The 21,799-nt window shown below is 40.9% G+C and overlaps 1 protein-coding gene across 1 annotated transcript in view; it reads left to right on the top strand.

The window, feature by feature from the left end:
- Positions 1-20,549, top strand: part of TAF4B (TAF4b RNA polymerase II, TATA box binding protein (TBP)-associated factor, 105kDa) — a gene marked incomplete at its 5' end in the record, with an annotated part of 56,895 nt that extends 36,346 nt beyond the window's left edge. The window contains 2 exons of the mRNA XM_010084257.1: positions 8,971-9,090; positions 20,382-20,549. Of these exons, the coding sequence (XP_010082559.1) occupies positions 8,971-9,090; positions 20,382-20,549 (288 nt within the window). The remainder of the gene's footprint in view (positions 1-8,970; positions 9,091-20,381) is intronic.
- Between the last annotated feature and the right edge of the window lie 1,250 nt (positions 20,550-21,799).

Below are 21,799 nucleotides of genomic sequence, written 5' to 3'. Positions count from 1 at the left end.
AAGATGCTGCAAACAATATAAGACCTCATCATGATCAATTGGCTTTTTACAAGCCTTCAGTGACATTGTGAGAACTTTTACTTAATTATCTGATTTATATTATCTTTATTGTTCTGTACTGTTTCTTACCTGCTTCTGCATGTTTTGAAAAAAACTATGATTATTGAACAGACATGAACTTTGTTACTCTTGCAGTGTAGCCCTACAGATAACAAAGGGCTATTATCAGAGATGTGATATGTTACAAGTCTTGCAGAAAGTCAGGGATGGAAATCCTGTAAAATGTTAGATTACTGAGCAAAGTAAAAAAAATCAACCAAATCCCTGTTCACGTGGCGTTCATCTTCATGTTTTGAAGGAGTGCAAGACAAGAGCAGCTGAGATACCATGTAGGGTGCCCTAAAACCAGCGGACTGGAAGGTGATAGCAACTATCTTTATCTAGTGAGAAACAAAAGTACCCCAAAACGCCATAAAGTCTGCTCTTGGGTTTTCAAACAGCCTTTTCTAAGTTTCTCTGAGTACTATAATGGACATGTAACTAACTGAGAATATGGCCTTGGATTAGAAACTTGGTAATAGAGGAAATTTTAGGACTAAAAGAACAATTTTTAAAGATGATAATATGGAGCCAGAGAGTTCTGTGCCAAGAACGAGTGTTGGGTGGACAGCACCATGAGATGGAGAAACCTGCAGCTGGAAGATAAGTCTTAAACTTTCTCTAGCTTTGCGAAAGCAGCTGAAAATCATTCAAAATAACATGGGTTTGGAAGAACTGTGGTTTTAAAGTAATGCCTTGCAAGGGCTGGACCTGTCCCACTTTGATAATGGAGGTCTGCTGACAGTCATCGTGTGAGAAGATTGCTCGATAGCGTCTGAAACAAAAACTACAGAATATATTGCTTTGTTGTGGTATGCTCTAGGCTTTTCTTGGACTTGCAAGAAAAGTAGCCTAGGCTGTGTCTGAAAACACACATAAAGAGAGCTTGGTGCTGGATGCTAGACACCCAAGAACTTCTCCTTGGCCTCCAAGTAAGGCAAACTGATGGGACTGCACAGGGGAAAGCATGCCCCAGGTGTTCTAGAATGTTCAGACATGCATCAATAATTGTTCAACAGCAACAAAAACTCATAAAAGGAAATACACACTCCACACTTGGGAAATCCTTAACAAAAATGGGCAAAATTAGGAGTTAAGAAGTCACTGCATGCTGGACTTTTTCTTAAATTCTTTCGGGACCCAGTTATTTATATATTAGAAAATGTTGAAGGAATTTGTTTTTTTCCTAAAGGTAAATTACTTCATGGCTATCCTGGAAAAAAAATGTGGTTTTCTCCAAAACATCTTATTTCACCCTTTAGTTCTAGACAGACAAGGCACCTGGTCCTGGGGGACACAGCCATGGTAAGGCCTGTTTCTGCCACTGAAGCGTGGATGTGGAATGTTAAACTGAAAGAAATGTACAGTATTACATACAGCCTTATTATCAGTTAGGGCTGCATATCAAACCAGTGTATGCTATTCTGCCTTTCTGCTGTTAAATCTAAATTACAACAGAGGGAAGAGTCAGTGGAAACTAATTGTATGGCTAATTAAAACAGTTTGTAAGGAAGCAATTGCAAGAAGAGAAATTGCATTATAGGCATGAGGAGAGGATGGTAAATGTTTAAATATGCAGCCTTCAAATGTCAGTTTTCCTCAGAGAATGTCCCCCATATGAGAAGTCTGCTATTCAAACGCATTCAACCTGTAGGGCAAAAAAATTTGTATAGGAAAGGTAGAGGCTGGAGGCAGTAATGCTCATTGAGGTTTATGACAACCAGTGCGAGAGGCTTGGGATTGAAAACAGATTTTTAAGGTTTATTTTTCATTTTTGTCACAAGTTCTTTAAAATGCTTAAAGGGAACATGAAAAAATTGCAGTGCTTTCTTCCGAAGACAATGAAGGGAGAAGCAACTGGGAAGAGTAGAAAACTTTCAAAGCACTAAATGGAGGACACAACAAAAGCCAGTGAAACTTTGAGTGAAAAAGATGGTCAGAGAAAAGAATGGACAGAAAGGAGCAAAGTCACTTCAGTGGGATAAGTGACCCCACTTAAAAAGTACCTCAATATTTAGTTCTTTAAAAATGTAGAATAAAGGGCAATAGTAAGGACCCATGTAGGTGTTCAGGTTCCTTTTTCACTGATGCAAGCTAGAAAAAAGTAACTGTTGATATTTGGCCACAGTTGCTTTGACTTACTTTGAATTTTAATATTCATTAATTTATCATTTAATTTCTTTATTGTGGAAGCTGAAAGAGTTGGGGGCTTCTGCCTCTTTTGTATGCCTATATTCCTTGGTTTTTTTCCCCCAGAAGTCTTGCAGAAATTCTTGTTCATCTACTTTAGCGCTTTTATTACTCCTGATGTTCTTATAGCTGGATAGCACACATAACCCTTAGGCATACTTTAACTTGTCTTCAGCCTTCCCTGGTTTCCTTTCCTGCCAGTTCTTCTGTTACTTTAAATATTTATTTAATCTGTCCCATACTCTGTCAGTCTACAATGTCATATGTGGAGACATCCACATTTTTTGCTTGATATTAAACCCAGTATCCTGTACATATGCTTTTTAGTCTTTCCCTTATATTAATATAACCAAGTCCAGAATTGTGGTGTTTAGCTTCCCCATCTGTCTTACGAGCATTTCTTCTAAGCTCATTTACATCCATACGACTGTATTTATTGCATTGCCAAGACCACTTTGGTGGGGTTTCTTTTTCCCTAAAATTAAGTTCCTAGCGCTTAAATCTGAGAAGTAGAGAAAAGAAATCTCTCTTCATTTATTTCCTAGTAGTTTGCATATTGAAGCTCCTGCAGAAGCAGACAGTGGTAAGAATTTCTTGAGACACATGTCGTCTACCAGCATCATGCTGGGCAAGTGCCACCTGTGCGGCTTTTCTTGAGCCTCAGCCCTATTACTGCTCTGGGAAGCTTGGCTAATACAGATGCTTCATTTCTTGTCTCTACCTTTAGAGAAGACTTCCCTGGTAAAACCGTTCCTGAGGATCTAGACAGTAAAGGTTTCATGTGCTTTATTTTCTATGAAAGTTTGTACCAAATACATGAATCCTGTTCTGCTCTGGGTACTTTGTGACCAGACACGAGGGCTTTTGTTTACTCCTTTTCAAGGTGAACATGTATTTGGCTAGGTATCTCTCCTTTTCCCTGCCTTGGATAACACAGCCACCTGCTGCTGTACACATCATGGATTAGCTGATGTGAATTAGTTGAGTTTGTTTGTAGTAGCATGTACTTTTTATTTTCTTGGGTTGTGTTTAAGGGATTCTTCCTGTTTAGGGAAAATCTTGTGAGATTTGCGTAACTTGAATTATTGGAGCTCTGATAATCTGAACAACCACATATGGCATATGTACTTCATAACTGAAAGAGTTTAAGAACAACTTGCAGTATTGCTTTAAAAAAAGTCTCGGCATCTCATAGCTGAAGTACTTCTTGTCATCTTATACAACCTGAAATTTAATTTTTAATATTAATATGCCACAGAAATGTCATCGTAGTAGTAAAAATACGTTTTGCATATTTTCTGAAACATCTCTGAAATGAGACATGAGATAGAATTTCTGTGAGCAGGAAAAGAAATATTTTTCCCAGTAGAGGACTGAGTGAAGAACAGAGAGGTCAATTTTAAAACCTTTCATTTTGTGTGATTACAGCCGTGCTGCAAATGCCATTTCACTATAAGGGAGGACTTTAAAACGTACCTTACTTCTTGATTTGTGCTGCAGGTCAGATTAACTAAAATGGTTATTGTGTCACCCTAGAGTTTCCTGCTTGCTGCAAGACCAGACTTTAAACCCTATTTTTATTATTAAAAAGGCCAGCAGCAACAAAGACTATTTTACAAGTTCTGAAACGTTTTCATAGCAATTTGATCTTTATACACAGGTTTTTAGAACTCTTTGTACTGCGATTCTTAGCATATGTAAAAACTGGAAAGGGGGGAGAAGGAGCATGAACATTCATTTGCCTCTTGCCTGGAGACTGTCCGCTCTCAATGCCCTTCTTGAGGAATGACTTTGGAACAGAACATGGGTTGGACTCCTGTGTCATGATGGCATAGCAGCATTTTTCAGAAGATAAAGTAGGTCAGGTTAAGGGGAAACCTTTAGTTTGTGGGTCCGATGTATGGTGCAGGTTCCCCCTGCTTGTTTTGAATGGCCATTACACACTTCTGTCTTCAAGGGAAAAAATAATCTGTTTTCAAGATACAATCCTGGGTATGACAGTTTCTAATTTTATCCCATTTTAGTCAGAGACACCAATATTAATAAAACTGGCCCCCAGAAGGGAAATAATACTAGATGTGGCTTCTCTGTGTTATATTTTAATAAAACATATATACTACTTTTGCTGCCTTTCACTTGCTGCAGTAATCTTTCTGCCCTAACTTGTGTGCTACAAAACTGTCTGTTAAAGAAAGATTTGACTCAACATAGTTGTCTCTTGCTCTTTCCTAAGCTTGTTTAGGAAAATCCAGCAGCAGTTAGCCAGCCAGTATCCTCGGGTATCCCTTGATGTTATCTGCCTGTCTTCTCCTTATCCTGTGCTTTTAAGTGCTCACACAATGTTTGGACATTTAATCTCGTGCTTTTTAATGGAACAAAACTTGATGAAAAGATGATTTTGCTGGCTTCAGCAGGGTTATTTGGATGCCTGCCCATATCGCTTAATGGGGATCTGTTGAGTCCATTATGGAGATTGAGTGTTTAAATTCATTTGTCTTAATTATGTTCTCAGAAAAATCCCCGAGATGTCTAGAATGCAATAAGACTATTTCTTTTTTTCTTTTGCTCTGAAACTCTGGTGAGGTTCTGCTTGATTTGAAAAATCTTTTCACTGGTTTTTGAGGTGGAAAATGTGTTGGGGAGAGTAGATGATGGTAATGACATGCATTTCCAGCATTTTTGTGGTCAAAGATACATCAATTTTGTTTCTAGAAGCACACCTTTTTTGTTCTCTCCACCAAGTGTCATCCTGTCCTTTGTATCTCAGTGGGTTTTCTGCCAGCACTGCCATCCAACAGCTGTGCTCACTTCTGCAGGGCATCTGTGTCGATGGCATGCTTTGTCAGCTTGAATTGCATGGGGTCTGTGAGTGATGGTGCTCAGGCGCTACCCAGTCCTCGGCCAGAGCAGCATCCTGGTTCTCCACCAAGAGGCACTCAACCAACCCAGTCCCCTCCACCCTGTGCTGATGCCAACCCAAAGCCTTCTCAGTATTTAGTTCATAGCTCTGCCTCTTGTCCTCGGTCTTTACCGTAGCTGCTCGTCAACATCAGCTGTAAAAAGGAGAGGGAATTATATTTCAATGCTCCTTCAAGACAGTGACCAAATGTTCATCAGCCCTCATTTTTGACGTGTCTAACTGCAGTTTGTCTGTGTTTTGGAGGGTTGAGGGAGAGGGGGAATATGTTTTCTAATGACTGCAAGGCCCTGCACATGGGTTGGGGCAAAGCCAAGCACAAATACAGGCTGCGAGGAGAATGGGTTGTGAGCAACCCTGAGGAGAAGGAAGGACTTTGGGGTGTTGCTTGATGAGAATCAAAACATGAGCAGGCAGTGTGTGCACTTGCAGCCCAGAAAGTCAACTGCGTCCTGGGCTGTATCAAAAGAAGTGTGACCAGCAGGTCGAGGGAGGTGATTCTCCCCCCTCTACTCTGCTCTCGTGAGACCCCACCTGGAGTACCGCGTCCAGCTCTGGGGCCTCCAACATAAGAAGGACATGGACCTGTTCGAGCGAGTCCAGAGGAGGGCCACGAAGATGGTCAGAGGGCTGGAGCACCTCTCCCATGAGGACAGGCTGAGAGAGTTGGGGTTGTTCAGCCTGGAGAAGAGAAGGCTCTGGGTGGACCGTATAGCGGCCTTCCAGTACTTCAAGGGGGCTGCAGGAGAGACGGGGAGGCACTCTATCAGGGAGGGGAGTGACAGGACAAGGGGTAACAGTTTTAAGCTGAAAGAGGGTAAATTTAGATTAGATATTACAAAGAAATTATTTACTGTGAGGGTGGTGAGACACAGGAACAGGTTGCCCAGGGAAGCTGTGTTCAAGGCCAGGCTGGATGAGGCTCTGAGCAACCTGGGCTAGTGGAGGGTGTCCCTGCCCGTGGCAGGGGGGTTGGAACTAGATGATCTTGAAGGATCTTTCCAACCCAAACCATTCTATGATTCTATGACGCCCAGAGATAGAAGCACAAGGTTAGGCTAATAAAGGCTTTTGTTTTGTTTTTTGTTGTTGTTGTTGTTTTACGTTTAATGGTTTTAAAAGTCCTTTTCATTTTAAGTGTAATGATTCTTAAAAGTAAAACAAATCATCTTTCCCCTTCTAGTTTTCTTTGCCACTGGAGTCTTTTGTAATTTAATCTGCCCCCAGAGGGATCCTGCCTGTGTGGCATGTTGTAATGCCTCTTCTCATGGTAAGAAGACTGTGGTGTACATGCAACCACTATGATGACTGAACTACACTGCTAGCAGGAAAGTGTACATCTACAGGGATGCTCCATAGCTGCCTGTAAGTGGGGGTGGCTCCAGGTGCTGGATGCCTGGGCAACTGGGGCTCTAAGTCAACATGTGCCTCTGCAAAGGAATCTCAGCATTGTATCGCTCTCGATTAATCCAAGGAGTGATGAAGACGTTACATAAAAATAGTTTCTAAGCCTCAGTGTTTCAGAGAGTTTGTGAAGTTTTAAGTTACTTTTTCAGATTTAGTCTTATTTTTCCCCATCCCTGATTAATTGCAATATGTTCCTGAATATAAATACACATATTTAACACTGAGATTAAAGGGAATTTTATCTTAAACTTTTCATGCAGGTTAGGCCAGCTGGAGGTAACCTCAGACAATTGCAGAACACTAGTAGTTTTCAAGTTTAAGGGACAAAAAACCTTCTAGTCTTTAAAATATTCTTGAAAACAATACTGTGTATTTTGGAAAAAACAAACCAACTCCCTTTCAGAACTGAACGAATTCTGATAAATAAGGTTATAAGTGTTTGTACTGCACACAAAAGCAAGAATAGTGTGTGTGCTAAGTGAATGATGCTGTGTAGCCTTGAAGAAGTACTACACCATTTCTGTAAGCAAAAGCCTACATAGTGTGATCGAAGCTGACTTGCAAATAGTGTTGTTTTCATAACTGAAGCATTTGTCTCATCTAAAAAAAAAAAAAAAAAAAATAAAAAAAAAAAAAAAGCAAACACCAAACCACACAAAACAACTACTCTCAACATATGTATTTCAAAGTCTTCCCTGATTCCAGCTGAAAAATCTTGATCATGTGTATAGTTTGAGTCTTCCAGGGGAGAATATCCTTTTAGGAATCTTTCACTGAAATACCATTTTTCTTTAAAAAGCCTAGCTGCTGCAGTACTTGGTGCAAAGCTGCCACCATCACTAAAATAAGAACAAGTCTACCTATCTGGAGTAAAATAAGAATTGCAAAAAAAACCCACCCAAAAACCACCCAACCAAACAGCCCTCCTCCCCAGAACATCCCCCCCTCCCCTCACTCCCCAAAGCCCCCACAGTATTTCTTTATTGTGGATTCGTCTGTATTTAAGTAGTAGCAAGTGGGGGAGTAATGCCACATAGGTGCTACAAGCTCAGTTCTTGCCAGCTGAATTTCTCTTTTCCAAGTGGGATCTCTGAGAGCTGAAAAGCAAGCAAAAATCATAGTGTGTTGCAAGCTTAGTAAGCAAAATGTCTGTACTGACTAGAGAGGGATTCCAGCTAATTAATTGCTTTTATGATTGTGGGAAGAGTAAGGGAAGAGAACTGGATGCTTTGCCAACATGATGTAGCTGTACTTTCTTTAAAGATAGGCACACATGCATGCAGAGAGTTCCCACCTGAACAATTTTTTAAGTCCTGGGATGGGGAGAGCACGGGCTAAGGAACTGTTCTGGTTGCATGTCAGATCACTTAAGGGTTAACATCAAACCCAGAGGTTTGTGTTTAAGGACAAACTCAACCTGAGTAAATAGAAAAAGCTGCCTAGTCTACACAGAGAGAGAGAGCGAGCAGTTCCCTCCAACCATGCTCCTAGTTGGACAGCTGGCGGATCTGAAGGCAGTGTGGTTGCATCAGCAAGGTGGCTGATCCGAGCTAGTCAGTCTGTTAGCAGACTTGACTGGGTTGAACTCCTCAGCAGCTGGCATCTGTAGCTATCGAACAGAATGAAGTAGTATATACCTTGAAATGCAGAGACAAAACTTTTTTTTTAATCCTCTTGACTATGAGTTTCTCTTCTATCCCAAATTTAGCTAACCCAGGTGGAAGTTGTTTTTAAGGATTTCTTTGTGTTGAACAGTTTTTGGAGCTGAGTGAAAATAGATGTAGGCAGTGTATCTTTAACTTGCTTCAGGTATGCCTGAAGAGTCAAACCAGATAGCATCCTGTTCAGCTGGATAATACGATGTTTCAGAATGGCAGTATTGAGTGCTGCGTTCAGGCAATACAGTGTGCAGAAATTGAGTGTTGCTTGTGCAGTCATGAATTGAGATTTTGAATTAAGAATATGCCCAGTTCACAGAACTCTGCAACTTCAATTTTTAATACTAATCTGGCCTTGTAAACCAGTTCTGATCAATATTTTACATTAGCCAGAAATGGTGAAGCTTATGAACTGAGGAGCCATCAGCAAGGCTCCTGTTAAGGCTGCGTTGATGCCACAATGCGGTCTCTGTAAAAAGTGTTACTTGGACAGTGCTATCTCTTGAGCCATTAGTGTTTCAAGGCTCTAAGTGTGACTGAGTATTGAAATCTGTCAAAAGCAGAAATACAGGAAAAGATGATGTGAAATACATTGTTCCAGTAGCGACTGCAGAGCTGTCTGAAGCTCCCATAAAGAGAACCCAGACCGTTAGGATACTGTGTATCAGAACTAATGTAGGTGTTTTCTTTTTAAATTAGATGCAACAATTGGAGTTAGCACAAATGCAACAAAGAGAAGCCAACCTCACAGCTTTGGCAGCCATTGGACCAAGGAAGAAAAGACCATTGGATTCGTCAAACACTGGATCTGGGCTGGAGGTATGGAGATGACTTGCATGTTGTTGTGTCTTTCTACTGAATTATTTTTATCCTTCCCTGTAGGAAGAAGTGAGAATTCTCTTACATGCAGTGACTGATTATATACTGTAAGAAAACTAGTTTGTGTGTTAGATGCTTGGAAGGATTGTTTCTGGTAAATTTGATGGGGGTATTTAACTGTGTGTTAAAGGAAGAACTGTGGATAAGGGCACTGTGTATAAAGGACTGAATGAAATGATGACTCAGAGAAACTTCCATCTGCAGTGGAGGGTAACAGAGCTATGGTGGTCTTCCACAGCAGCTAGTTGTTGTGGCTCCTCAGTTGAACTCACGGCGGCTGTTTTGGGTGGTGTTTGAAATGGCTCTTGCTTTGACATTTGTCTGTGGATATTTTTCCGTGCACAATGCATAGGGAATCTTTTCGGATGTACTGTGAGTTTGCCTTGGCTAGGTCCCCCATAAAAGGAATAAATAAATAAAAGTAGCTATATTATTCAGTTCCCACAATGAGCCAGATCCCCTTTTCTGGCTCATACTGCATTTTAAAAGTGCCTTCAAGGTGCTTTTAACGTATCTTGGTCTGAACAAATCTCTTAATGTTGTGCTGGGGAATAACTGTTTCCGGGACCTGGGAAGCTTACAGGGCTGCAGAAGTTCTGACTGACAGCCTGCTTCTGTTAAGGCTCATCATCTTGGCTGGAGACAGGAGAAATGTGTTGCAGGCTGTCATTCAAGTGTTGTTGCCAGTTTTGCCCCTCTTTCTCATGAAGCTTCAGCATTGCTCAAGTGAATGACCATGTGGCTGCTGACCCGAGCACAGTGGACAGAAGCCTGGAAAGTAACTCTTGTGTGGAGGAAGTGGTGGTAAAGTTGTCCTTTCTGATAAACCTTAAGTCTTTTTCATTCTTTTGGCCTAGGAAGCTTAAACAGATGCTAGGATTGAAAATACTCTGGTGTTTTTGCATACTGGAGTCTGGAAGGACCTTGTATAAAGCTCAGTTATTTGCAATGAAACTGAGACTGGTGGCATCTATCCTGTAGGTTTTCCCTCAGCCTGGGCTGTGACAAGAGGCCTCTCTAAGGAGGTGAGGTAGACTTGTTTCTCTGATTTTTTTTTTCTTTTTTCTGACGTGGAGACACAATTAGGTCCTTGAATGCTCTGTGTTTACCGCAAGTGAAGTGAAGGAATCTGTATCTGAACAAGCTGCAGAAAGCAGCGTTCCCAGCTTTTAAGTAGCTATTCTTCACTTCTTTGAAGTTTTCTAATGCACTTTCACATGAAGCTGAAGGTATAGTTATTTTTTTATAATACCACTGGAAAAACTTGAAAAAATTGCTCTAGCACAAGAACAGTATTCCCCATCCTTTTCTGCTCTTCCCCCAAGCTTCTATCGAGTAACTATTCCTGTTCTTCGTAGTGGTTTTCTGTAATTATTGCCGGATTAGTTTCTGAATATTTAACAAGCCTGCCTGTTAGGTACTTTTCAGTTATTTCTTATTATCTGCGGTGTGTCTGTTTTATTAAAAGCTTTGTGAGATTGTGCCAAAGTGAGACAGATAACATTGTTGCTCTTGAAAGGTGTTGGTCCACTATTTACATTGCTAGTTTAAAAGAATGTGGACGTAACATGCCTAAAACTGACCCTAAACCTTGATAGCATTTCATTGTCACAAATTTACCTGCTGTATTTTAAGATGCTTCTCATATAGGTTGCCTTACTAGACTGAGTTGTAAGGGCAGTAGGTGAGAGTATTTTTGCCAGTGAAAGTACTTTTGTTTCTCGTGTGCAATCTTCCAGTGCATAGTGCTTAGGCTTCATGCTACCAGAAAGCAATTCTCTGCAGACCCTTTTTCTCTTTTGTGAAATTATGCAGGACAGCAAACTTGAGAAAGATGTTTAGACTAGATGTTTAAGTGTCCTAATATATCTGAGCAGGATTTATAAAAGGCTTAAGAGTTCTTGTGTAGAATAAAGGATGATTTTGACAAACACTCTCTAGTTCAAGAAGCAGAACATTTGTAATACATTCATGATAACATGGCAAAACATCCTGAGCAGTAAACAACATTCCATTCTTCAGAGATGAAAGGAGGTCTTTGAAACTGAAAGCAAGTACAATATGGCCTTAGGCTGATACACATTTGGGCATCTTTAAAATCATCTTTTTGGGCAACCTGTCTGAGAATAATTTAAACAGGCAGGATGTACTTTCTCATTTCAAGTTGCAAATACAGACAGCTTTATTCTCAAGTAATCTTAAATGTCAGAACTTCCTGACTGTGCAATGACAAGGAGTAAATCTGTGCATAATACTCCTGTGACCATTTTTTTAAAGCCTAATATCTTGGTAGACAGGTGTGATGGAAGAAGTTATTCCTGAATATGAATGACCCTTTGACATTATTGAACGAAATCACTGATGCTAACTGCATTTGTTTTTTTTAACTAGGACTTCAACTTCCCTTGGATAATGTTCTTTTTAAAATGCTTGTATTTCTTATGTCCATGTTAGAGCAAAGCTGACTCTGTTCAGCTTCTTTTTATCATTGCCTACTGCAGTAATTAAAGGAAAGGAATTGTTTCAAGCCATTATTGATGTAAACTGAAGCCCTAAGGTGTTTGGGGAGACAGGGAAGAAAGAATCAGTTACAGTATGTATTAACAAAATGAAACTTGGTAAGCAAATTTGTTAAATATTTGCGTTTCTTTATTCTGTACCAAAATGTAATGGGTATGGGAAGAGTGCAGCTCAGCAGACTGAGTTGGTATGGATCTGCTTCTGTTGCAATGACAGTACATGGGAAGGGCTAAGAACAGACAGCATATTTGTTAGCATACCAGCTTTCATTTCTCCACAAATGAGTATCTGTGTTTAATCAGGATGGTTCTTCTGCCAGAGGTATCTGCTTCCTCCATACTCTGGCACCTGGTTTTGCACCTCTTCTGAAAAGTCTTTCCTGGGATAGTTGAATGCTTGTTTCCTGCACATTCATTGTATCTTGTTCTCTGAAATTTCACTTTCTTTAGTTGGTCTTTTAAGGAAACCTATTATGGATTATTTTAATCTGGGAACTAGAACATGTGGCAACATGAGCATGTGCTTTACAGCTGGAAGCCTACTTGCCAGCAGCCACATCACTTTATAGTGTGGCAAGTGGCAAATAAAGAAAGAGGTTCTTGCCCAGAGGAGTGTCTGTCAACTAATTTGGACCTAAAAGCAATGTAAAAAGGGTAAACCATGTCTTGCCATGATTATTGCTTCTGTATCACTAAACTTGAAATAGCAGTAGGGGCAAATCCATGAAGATCATGAAATGAAAAAATAAGGCTAATGCTCTAGGCCTAATTAAAAAAAAAATAATTAAAAAGGTCTCAGCATAATGGGAATAGTTTTCCCCTTCTGGTTGGAAACACTTGTCAGGGTAGTTTTGCATGTTCTCTTCACTACAACTTAACATTTGAATGGTATTGTTCAGAAGAGTAATTTGAGAAAGCCCTGGTAAAAAAAATCCCTCTATTGTGAAAATGTGTTAATTGGTGCTACTTGTATTCCAGAGGTGGTAATATCTTCATTGCTCTCATTCTGGTCTCTCTGGACACTTTTGCATACAATGAGGGGGAGAGGCCTTTGGATTTCATTCATATGCATTTTTGGGTTTGTGTATTTGTTACCCATCTCTTCTCCTCCCCCAGTTTGGGGGCATGTGGTGAACAGTAATGAATTAAAGGGTGGGAAGAATTGAAAAATAACTCATCCTGAGAAGGGAGAACACTTCTAAAACAAATCAGAAAAAAGTAAACTTGAAGCCACAGACTTATTTTCCCAATTCTGTGTTCTGTTTCATAGTTTTTATTGGTTGGTAACATGCCCCATAATGTTTCTAATGTTGAGAAATAGTCAAGGATTATTTTGATGACAAAGCTATTTTGGAAAGAGCTTTGTCTTTTTCTCACTGTAACTGGAGCCTTAGAAGTTTGAAAAGCCTTGCAGATATTTAAAGCTTTTTTCTGTGAGGAAACAGGCTGCAGTTCTGAGTCCTTAAACTTTCTTTCCTTCTATCCAAAGGTGTCCTGGGTCCAAGGTCATCTTCACTCATGAACTAACAGAAGTATATTTATGTGGTATCATGCAGTAGGGAGGGAAGAAAATCTACTTCCATACTTGAAAGCAAAGTTAGGAGAATGACTGTTATTCTTATGGTCATCTTCTGAAGACTGTGGTTGGACCATTCTTCTGCTTCATACAGAAAAACTTACTTGGATGCCTGCACTTCTGTGTAATTTTTTGCGGGAGAGTGCTTGTTTCTTATCCCTTTTCTGGCTCAGTGATAACACATTAACTACTTAGAAGTGATGCAGTCTTGCCCCAAAGTGCTGTTGGTGGTGTGTCCTTCACTTGCCTCCTTCCAGGTTGGTCACATTGACTGACTCAGGTAAATCTTGTGTCTTTTCTTTCTTTTTACTTGATCCAATAGCAAAGGAGACTTCCTCCTTCCAAATACTACCTGTAGCTGTTCTGTCCACTGTCAAGACTGGCTGTTCTGTTAGTAATGAAAGGTCTTGCCTTGCCACCTGTAGTCTAGCTCTGCGGTGGAGATTTAGACTACTGCAGGTGTAATTTTATGTTACATATGTTTATAGTACTTTATATGGATGCTGTGTTGCTGCTACAGAAGTAAATTATGCAGCTGATATATATAATGGGTTGAGTGCAAGGACACTCTAGTAGTAAAACCACTAGATCTGGTGAACATTCGTAAAAGAATGTGATACTTGCAGGGTGATGCGTATCTTCTAATAGAGCAGTCCACAAATAAGTTTGTATTTTCATTCTGAGAAGAAGTTTGGCAAGAAGAAATGAGAGAAATGTCTTGTTTACCACACTAGTCATTGTTCAATTTTTAGTATTGATTGTGGGTGGAGAAGAGTGGTGTCTTCTTTTTTAGGGCTAGGTCTCTGCTGCATCTGATCGTTGTTAACAGAACTTAAACTTACCGTTCTTACCTTACAGCTTAGGATGCCGGAATGCATGTTGATTAAATATATTCTATATATGGTGCTTGTTTAAGCTTTGGAAATGCTCTTTAGGCTGACCTAGGAAGAACTAAGCCTTTAAGCAAGAAGTCCTTTTCTGCAGAATAAAAGAAAACCCCAACTCTTCCAAATGACTGGGGAAGAGAGGTGCTTTGTTTTTTTCCACTCTGTGACAATCAAATCACTTTTTTTTTATTTTTTTGGCATTTGCAGGAGGGTCATGTGGTGGTTAAGAGGTAGGTGGCTTTGCACTCTTGTAAGTGCTAGCTGTAGAAGTTACTGCTGCCTTTTTGGCCATAAGCGCCTCAGAGGAGAGGACACGCTAGCATAATTCAGCAACATCAGTATTGGTGTTCAGGACATGACTGTGTCTAAATGTGAATTAAACACAGAAGTTGGCTCTGTAGCAAATTACAGTAGGTTTGCTTCTCCCTGTACATCCATGGGGTGCAGAGAGGCTGCTGGCTGCTGGTTGGCACTGGTATGTGATAGTCTGCTTGAAGTATTTTCTTAAAAGCTGCAGAAAATTAATTTAAAAGCAATCATTTTAAATTGGACCTAGACTACTTACATGTAAGTAGGTGTTCAGAGCCAGGCTACAAAATCTATTTCTTCACTTGAGGGGTTTCCATCTCTTTCTCTGCATCTCTGTCTCTACCGCCCCTTCCCCCAGCCCATAGGTCTAAAGAGATACAGGAAGGGTTTTCTTTTTTCTGCTTTGTCTGTGCTTAACATATGCAGACTCCTGATTTCAGTTTCTGATTCTTATTCAAGCTATTGGACAATTGAAGAGTCTACAGCGTGGTCATAACTTTGGGGAAGAGGGGAGCTAAAAGTGTTACTGCAATTATAAAATATGGCTTCAGCATCTTACTTATCTGCTGCAAGACCTAAGCACAGCCCTGTCAGCTAGTGAGTTTCAATTTCAGTGCTGAATTTCCTGGCTGCTGTCAGTCTGGGTCATACACTTGATGTGAATTTTTTCCCATGTAAATAGGCAAAAATATTCTCGACTGCCATTCACACACTTCAGAAATACAGTTCATTGGCCCATATCGTACCTTCTCTGTGCTAGAGATGAACTTAATTCTTCTTATGTGTGGAAGATATCTGCAATTTAAATGACTAATTGCATTGTAGCTTTAGGCTGAACATATTGGTAATGCACAAATGTTGATGACATGTGAAGGGTCAAGAGATTTATAATTTAGTTGACAATGCATTGCTTAAAATGATGTGGCAAAGAGCCAGAAAATTTCAGCTTAATAATTGTCTATTAACTAACATGACATATTTGTATAGTATTTATTACCTCCAGGTACAGATTAAGCATCTGATGTAGCCATACGAAGTGACATGCGTACATGAATCTTGGGCATAATAGTGAATAAACTGACGTTACATATGCAGTAATTTGTTTCAATATGTAAAACATGTTGTTGCCTACATTTGAAAGGACTTGTAGGAATGTTGCAATGAAATCTGAAGAAAAATGCATAGCTGAATAGCGTTCTCTATTATATAGATCTGACAGCTCTGTGAGGCTTCTTTGTAGGTTGCAGATAACATCATAAATATACATGTTTGTCTTGAGCTGCCTGAGAAGCAGCCTGGAAATAGAGATCTAAGCCTTTCAGGCATTGACTTGATCTACCCTAATTGTTTGTAAAGTTTAAAAAAAAAAAAAAAAGAACAAAAACAAACAAAAACACCAAACACCAAAAACTCACCATGCAATGCCACCAACTTTAATTAAAAAAAAGTAATATTTATATAAATGTTGAGTAATGTATTTTAGAATTGTGAATGTTGTGAATGTGGGAGTACTGCTATCAGACCGAGGCTTGTTAGAATAGGCAGCATCAGTAGGCTGGCTTGTCACCAAAGTCATACCAACTTCTCTCACTTTGTTTTCTCTGGCCTAAATGATACTCTTAGTTGTACAAGCAAAACTGTCGCAGTTCTGACAGGGTCTCTTCCCTTCCCCATGCTGCTGGGGAAGACTCAGGAAAGTGTTTGAGCATTCCACAATGCGTTAATGGCTTTTTAACCTTTTTCCCTCCCGTGAGACAGGAATGTGTTGTGTGTTTTACAGCTGGGAAACTAATGTACAGGGCACACGAGATATCACAGACCTCAGTGTGACCGCAGGTGACAGAGCTGGGGGCTGAACCTGGATGCTTGTGCTCCGGTTTCCTAGGTGCTCTTACCACCTTTCAGCAACGTCTCTCTGCACACAGCTGTAATTTTTCAGTGTTTGGAGATGTCATTGAAAACTGTCTTGTAACTTTGCTTCCTTCTTCTGGTGGTATTTTTGTAATGCGCAGCAGAGCTGCAGTGATGGTTTGTTCTCTTGGGATCTTGGCTCTGGGACTGGGATGTGTTTATGCCACACCAAAAATTGAAATGAGAACTCTTGGGTTGACTTTTAACATTTGACTGAATGTTTTGTTCTCTTAAAGTGCCCCCCTCTTAAGAGTTTAAAATTTTGGATGTGATTGGTGTGAAGCCATTGAATTTGAAAGGGAGAAGAGTGTACTCTGCCAGGAACAGCTCGCTGAGCCTGACCTGCACTTGGTGGGAAGGAAGGTGTCTGCTGGCCCCTCTGAGCTTTGCATCGGGGCCTGCAGACTAGCTCTGAGCAACTTTGGTATCATTGTCAGTACCTGTGATCCAGACTTGTAGATCACATGCTCCAGATACCGTGGAGACTAGTGATGTGCTGATGGTAGCTCAGGTAGAGGAAGAGCCTTGTTGTGAGCTGTGGCTCTGTATCAACTTCACTCTTGCCTTTTCAGAGAGAGTTGGTATTTAATTCTCAGTCCAGCCACTGGAGAGAGCTCTAGAGATCTTAAAACAGGCTTCGGGAACAACCTCTCAACAAAGCTAGCTGCACAGCAGGGCTGGGACTACAGCAGGGGCTCCACAGTGTCTTCTGCTGCCAAGATCAGTAAGACTAACTGATCTCTGTCACCGGTACTGTGACAGATGGTGTCTAGTGGCACAGAGCCACGTTGCCACTACCTTACCTGGCTTACAAACAGGGTCTGTCAGCTGCTGATACCCACGTTATTGATACCCAGGTTGACTGGTAGTATTTATGGTGGTAATTACCCACCCTGGGCTGCATGACACTGTGTTGTTTGTCTTTCAGAAGGAAAGCAGGGTGCTGGGAGTTCAGTGAAAGGCAGGAACTTCAGGATATGGCTGATGTCTTCCAGCCTCCCCTGTCGAGGAGTGTTCCCAATATAAGAAAAAAAAAAAAAAAGAGAGAGAAAATGAAAAGAGAAAAAATGAAGTTGCTAGTTAAGGCACTAATAATTAGATGTTGCACAGGGGGGCTGCAGGCTGGTTGCAGTACTCTTTGCTAGAATGGGTTCTACGGAGATGCATTTTACATTCACTTATCTTTGCACTTGTCTGTGGCCCGGTTGAAAAGCCGCGCTTTCCACTTTCCCTCAGAAGAGGCTCATAAAGCTGTCTTTGCAGTGAAGAATCCCCCAAAATATCAAGATGCAAGCGGTTGTTGCCCAACTGGGAGGAACGTAATAGAGATGTCCAGGAACAAGGAGTGGGCTGGTGTTGTTCTAACCAGGATATTAAGGTCCCAAAAGAAGCATGGGGGAGCTTCTACGAAGGTATATGAGATGTAAAGGAGAGGGCTGCTGACTGTTGCCTAGGGCCATACGAGGTCAACCTGCTGCCCAGCAGGAACTTGCTCCAGAGGAAGCTCTGAGAACTGAGCAGCAGAGGACCCTCCCCTAAAGTATCCCTTGTGTCAGCTGGAGAGCTCAGAGTTGGGCACTTCTTGAACAAGGACTTGGACATTAACAGAGGTTCATTTTGATGTGCAGATGGCATCTTAACTTCACATGTTTTCACTTTTGGTTCTCTAAAAGACAGGCAGTACATCACCCTCCACTGCTTGTTTCAAAGTCCAAAACAAAACCATGAAAGACCAGTGTTTTCGATGCAGCTGTGGAGGACAGAAGCTAAAAGGCGTTAGTGCCCCATCTAGATTTTGTTTACAGACACATGCAGGAGGCTCTGTGCAACCAGGCATATGGTGCTGGGTGAGTTTGCCAACCAGAGAAAGCCTGTTTCCAGTCCCAGTCTGGACTGGAATGACCCAGGCTGTCTGTTGGCTTCTTCAATTTGAAACCATCCTGCACTTCAGGAGAAGGACCTTTTCTTTTAACTTGGATGTGGTAGCAGCTGTTGATATAGATACGTTTAGTAAGTAGTGGAAGAGCCCCTGAAATGCTGTGCTCAGTAGCTTTGATAAGCTGATGTGATGCTACATGAAACTTAAAAGTGTGAACTGGCTGTCTTAGCAAGCAAGAGTCCAGGAGAAGCTTGGCTTTGGATGTGGTATTACTGCATAACATTGCTTTGCATCTCTGCACTGGGCATGATGGGTAAGGATTTAGGAATAAACATCCATAACTCTGTCTCAAATGCAGGCAGCTTGGCACTTCTGCCCTGTTGTGTAGCATCTTGGAGCTCCAACGGCTTCCAAAGCTGGCTGGGGGGTTTGTGCTGCCTGCCACCTTTTTGTAAGGGAGTGAGCAGGATTGAGGTGGCTTTGTTTGGTGTCTTTTTAAAGGTAAGACTTACAGTCTAATGATTATTTAGAGAGAAAATACTTCCACCTCCGTAAAGTTCTTTGAATTATAAAGGACATTGCTCTTGGGCTACTGAAAACCCTTGGGGTTTGTTTCACTTATAACATTGCCTCAGGTCTTCTGCTGCATCCTGTTGGACTGACCTCCTTTTCAACCCGTGCTGGCAGCTGCATTGCAGAGCTCTCTTTTCCCTGGATCCTTCAGGGCTGTCATATGACAAACTTGAACTGTGACCCTTTTGTGTCTTACCAGGACAGCAGTGCCCTCTCTGTGCAATGTGGCCAGCAGTCTTCCCCACGCACGAATTTGTTCCAAGCCATTTAACAAACTGAAAGTTTCAAATGATGGCATTTCATAGTGTTTAATAGTATCGACTGTAAAGCAAATGAAATGGTGCTGAATACCCTGCATGCTGCTAGTAAGAAATACATCTTCCATCTATGCAATCTGCCCTGGGTTTTCTGTGGTTAGTGCATGCTCTTTGGTGAATCTCTTTTATTTTTTTTTTAATAAATTTCAATGTTTCCTCCCTAACAACAGTAGCATTCAGTGCTATAGATAGTCCAGCACTGGTATTTGTTTCTAACATATGGGATTTTTAACCAGATTTCTCTAAGCAAAGTGGGCAAAGTAATTTTGCTGAAGTCTTGCAGAGAGTATTAGGGTAAGAATTTATATAGTTAACACAGCATCCAAGCAACACCGTCTCCAAGTGGTGTTGATGCTGGCAGGCATTGCCTTGCTGAAGTTACAGAGACTGAGCACTTGTATTTGTACAAATTGCATTCATTACCAAGAACCCTCCAGTAGTGATAAGAGACTGGCTGTGTATCATAGATTGGCTCCAAGATAAGTAGCCAGTCTATTGTGCAGCTCATGGTAATCTTCCTCCTCCCCACCCCTAATAATAAATCTTGGGGCATTTTGGAATACGTGGGGGTTGCTCATTCCAGTAGCCTGAATGTATAACTACTAAACATCATCATGTCCTACCAATTGTGCTTTCATAACCAAGCAAGGCAGACGACTGAGATGGATAGCCTCAGACAGCGTTCTCACCAGGCCGATACTTCCACTGTGTGTATTTGTTGCTTCCTTAAAGGACAATTCACAGGTGATGACTGGGGTAAGAGTTTCTCCCAGCTGTGTTTCAAGGCTAAAGCCCACTTGCAGTTACGGTTTTCTTCAAGAGGAGGTGTGAACATCTGGAGCTTGGGGGTTTGCAAGTGGGAGTAAGAGCCTTGCACAACCTGAAGCTCTGCATAGGAACCATGGTAGAACTTTTTCGTAGTTATTTTGTCCTTTCTCAGTGCAAGTATTTATGAGTATGACTTCAGTAAAACAGCAGTTATTTATCATATAATATAGTTTTTTAAAGAGATAGAATGTTTTTACTAAGTTTTTTTTCATTGCTTTGGCCGAAATAAACCATTCGCTGGCAAGCGCTTGCTTTGTCTTCTAAAGTATCTAATGTGCAAGGACTTCTGGATTGCTGGTTTTCAACATGTAAAGCTGAACATCAGCAGGCTTAGTTTTATGCAAGTAGGCAGTATAATCCAACCAGTTTGTTTAAAAACTTATATTTACATGTAATTCTAATGGTCTTTTTCTCTCTCTCTTTCCTGTTCAGGGTTTGAATGGCAACAGAATTGCTCCTGGATTATCAGGTTTTAGCCTTACGAAACAGCTGCTCCATCCAAGAATAACCCGTGTCTGTCTCAGGGACCTGATATTCTGCATGGAACAAGAGAGGGAGATGAAGCATTCTCTAACCTTGTACCGTGCTCTTCTGAAGTGATGTGAATTTTACATTTCAACTTGCTGTCTACTGCCAAAGAAAACACTGAAGCATTGTTGCACTGTCTTGAAATTCCAATTTCTGGAAAATGATCCGTTGTAAGGATAACTCTTGTTTACAGATAAACATTTTTATTAAATGCCTAACTTAGCACCTGTAGGGTTTTTAATAATATTTGGCTTAAACCAGTCTGTAAACCAGTGAAAACGCTGAGCTGCACACACAAGCACCTGACTACCTGCTTGCATTTAACTGTCTTACAGGCTCTGAGGGTTTGATATGTGTCCCTAGCTTATGTATGTCACTTGCTTCAGTACTCCAGAGTCTGCAACATCTGTTCTATGTGTAGTGCCTTCTTCTAATCCAACCTTATTTAGGGAAACAAAAACACTTTAAAGGCACTGCATAGCATGGCAACTGTATTTAATCATGAACCAGCAGTCAGCCAACATGCTAATGTATTGCCTATCTGACTCAGCATCTCCTTAAATTTTCTGGGTGTAGAATTACTACTGGATGCTTGTTTGTGGAGAGCAGAATAGCAAGCAAAAGGAATGAGGGATGTTTTTTCTCCCCATCTTGCCTCAACTGCCCTCCCCCTTTCTTCGAAAGTGACTGAGGGAAGATGAACAAATTGGTCACTCTTGTGATTGAAGTACATCAGACAGTGTTGTTAGGGCATACTTTGATGTTTGGGGGAAATTTGGAGTTGCTGAACTTGAACACAAGGAGTGAAAGAGCCTAAAAAGGAGGAGTAAACAGAAGAAATAGTTTGTCTTTCTGTAGATATAAAAAAAAAATAGCATTGAATTTGAGCATAGGTGTGGAAAGAAATGAGCAAAAGCAACCTGTGCTGACTGCAAAAAAAGGGAGAACTTGAGATGCATTGAAACTTTGCAGCTGGAGACTCTCTTAAGGAGAAAAGCAATGTTTGCAAAGCAAAGGATTCACTGCTTTATTTAGGATATTGATTTAATACCTTAACGTGGCATAACAGGGAATCTTCCCAAGCAGAAAGTATTTAGGCAGTTGCCTGGTTTCCATTCAGTGAGGAGAAGGACTCTGGATTATTAAGACTGCTAGAATAGATTCAAAGATTTTTCTGCTTTCTGGTAAAGACTGCCTTGTGGTGGCAGGAAAAACCTCTGAGTCACCCTTCTCCCCAGCCTCCAAAGATTTTGCCTCCCATGACATGGTGCTGTATAGCATGACTGTTTCCCAGGACTGGTGGGAAAGGCACTGACTGTATT

Source organism: Pterocles gutturalis, unplaced genomic scaffold, assembly GCF_000699245.1.
Source record: "Pterocles gutturalis isolate BGI_N339 unplaced genomic scaffold, ASM69924v1 scaffold36780, whole genome shotgun sequence".
NCBI classification, from domain to species: Eukaryota; Metazoa; Chordata; class Aves; order Pterocliformes; family Pteroclidae; genus Pterocles; species Pterocles gutturalis.
The sequence above is the reverse complement of the archived record's forward strand: the minus strand, read 5'-3'. Positions and strand labels throughout refer to the sequence as shown.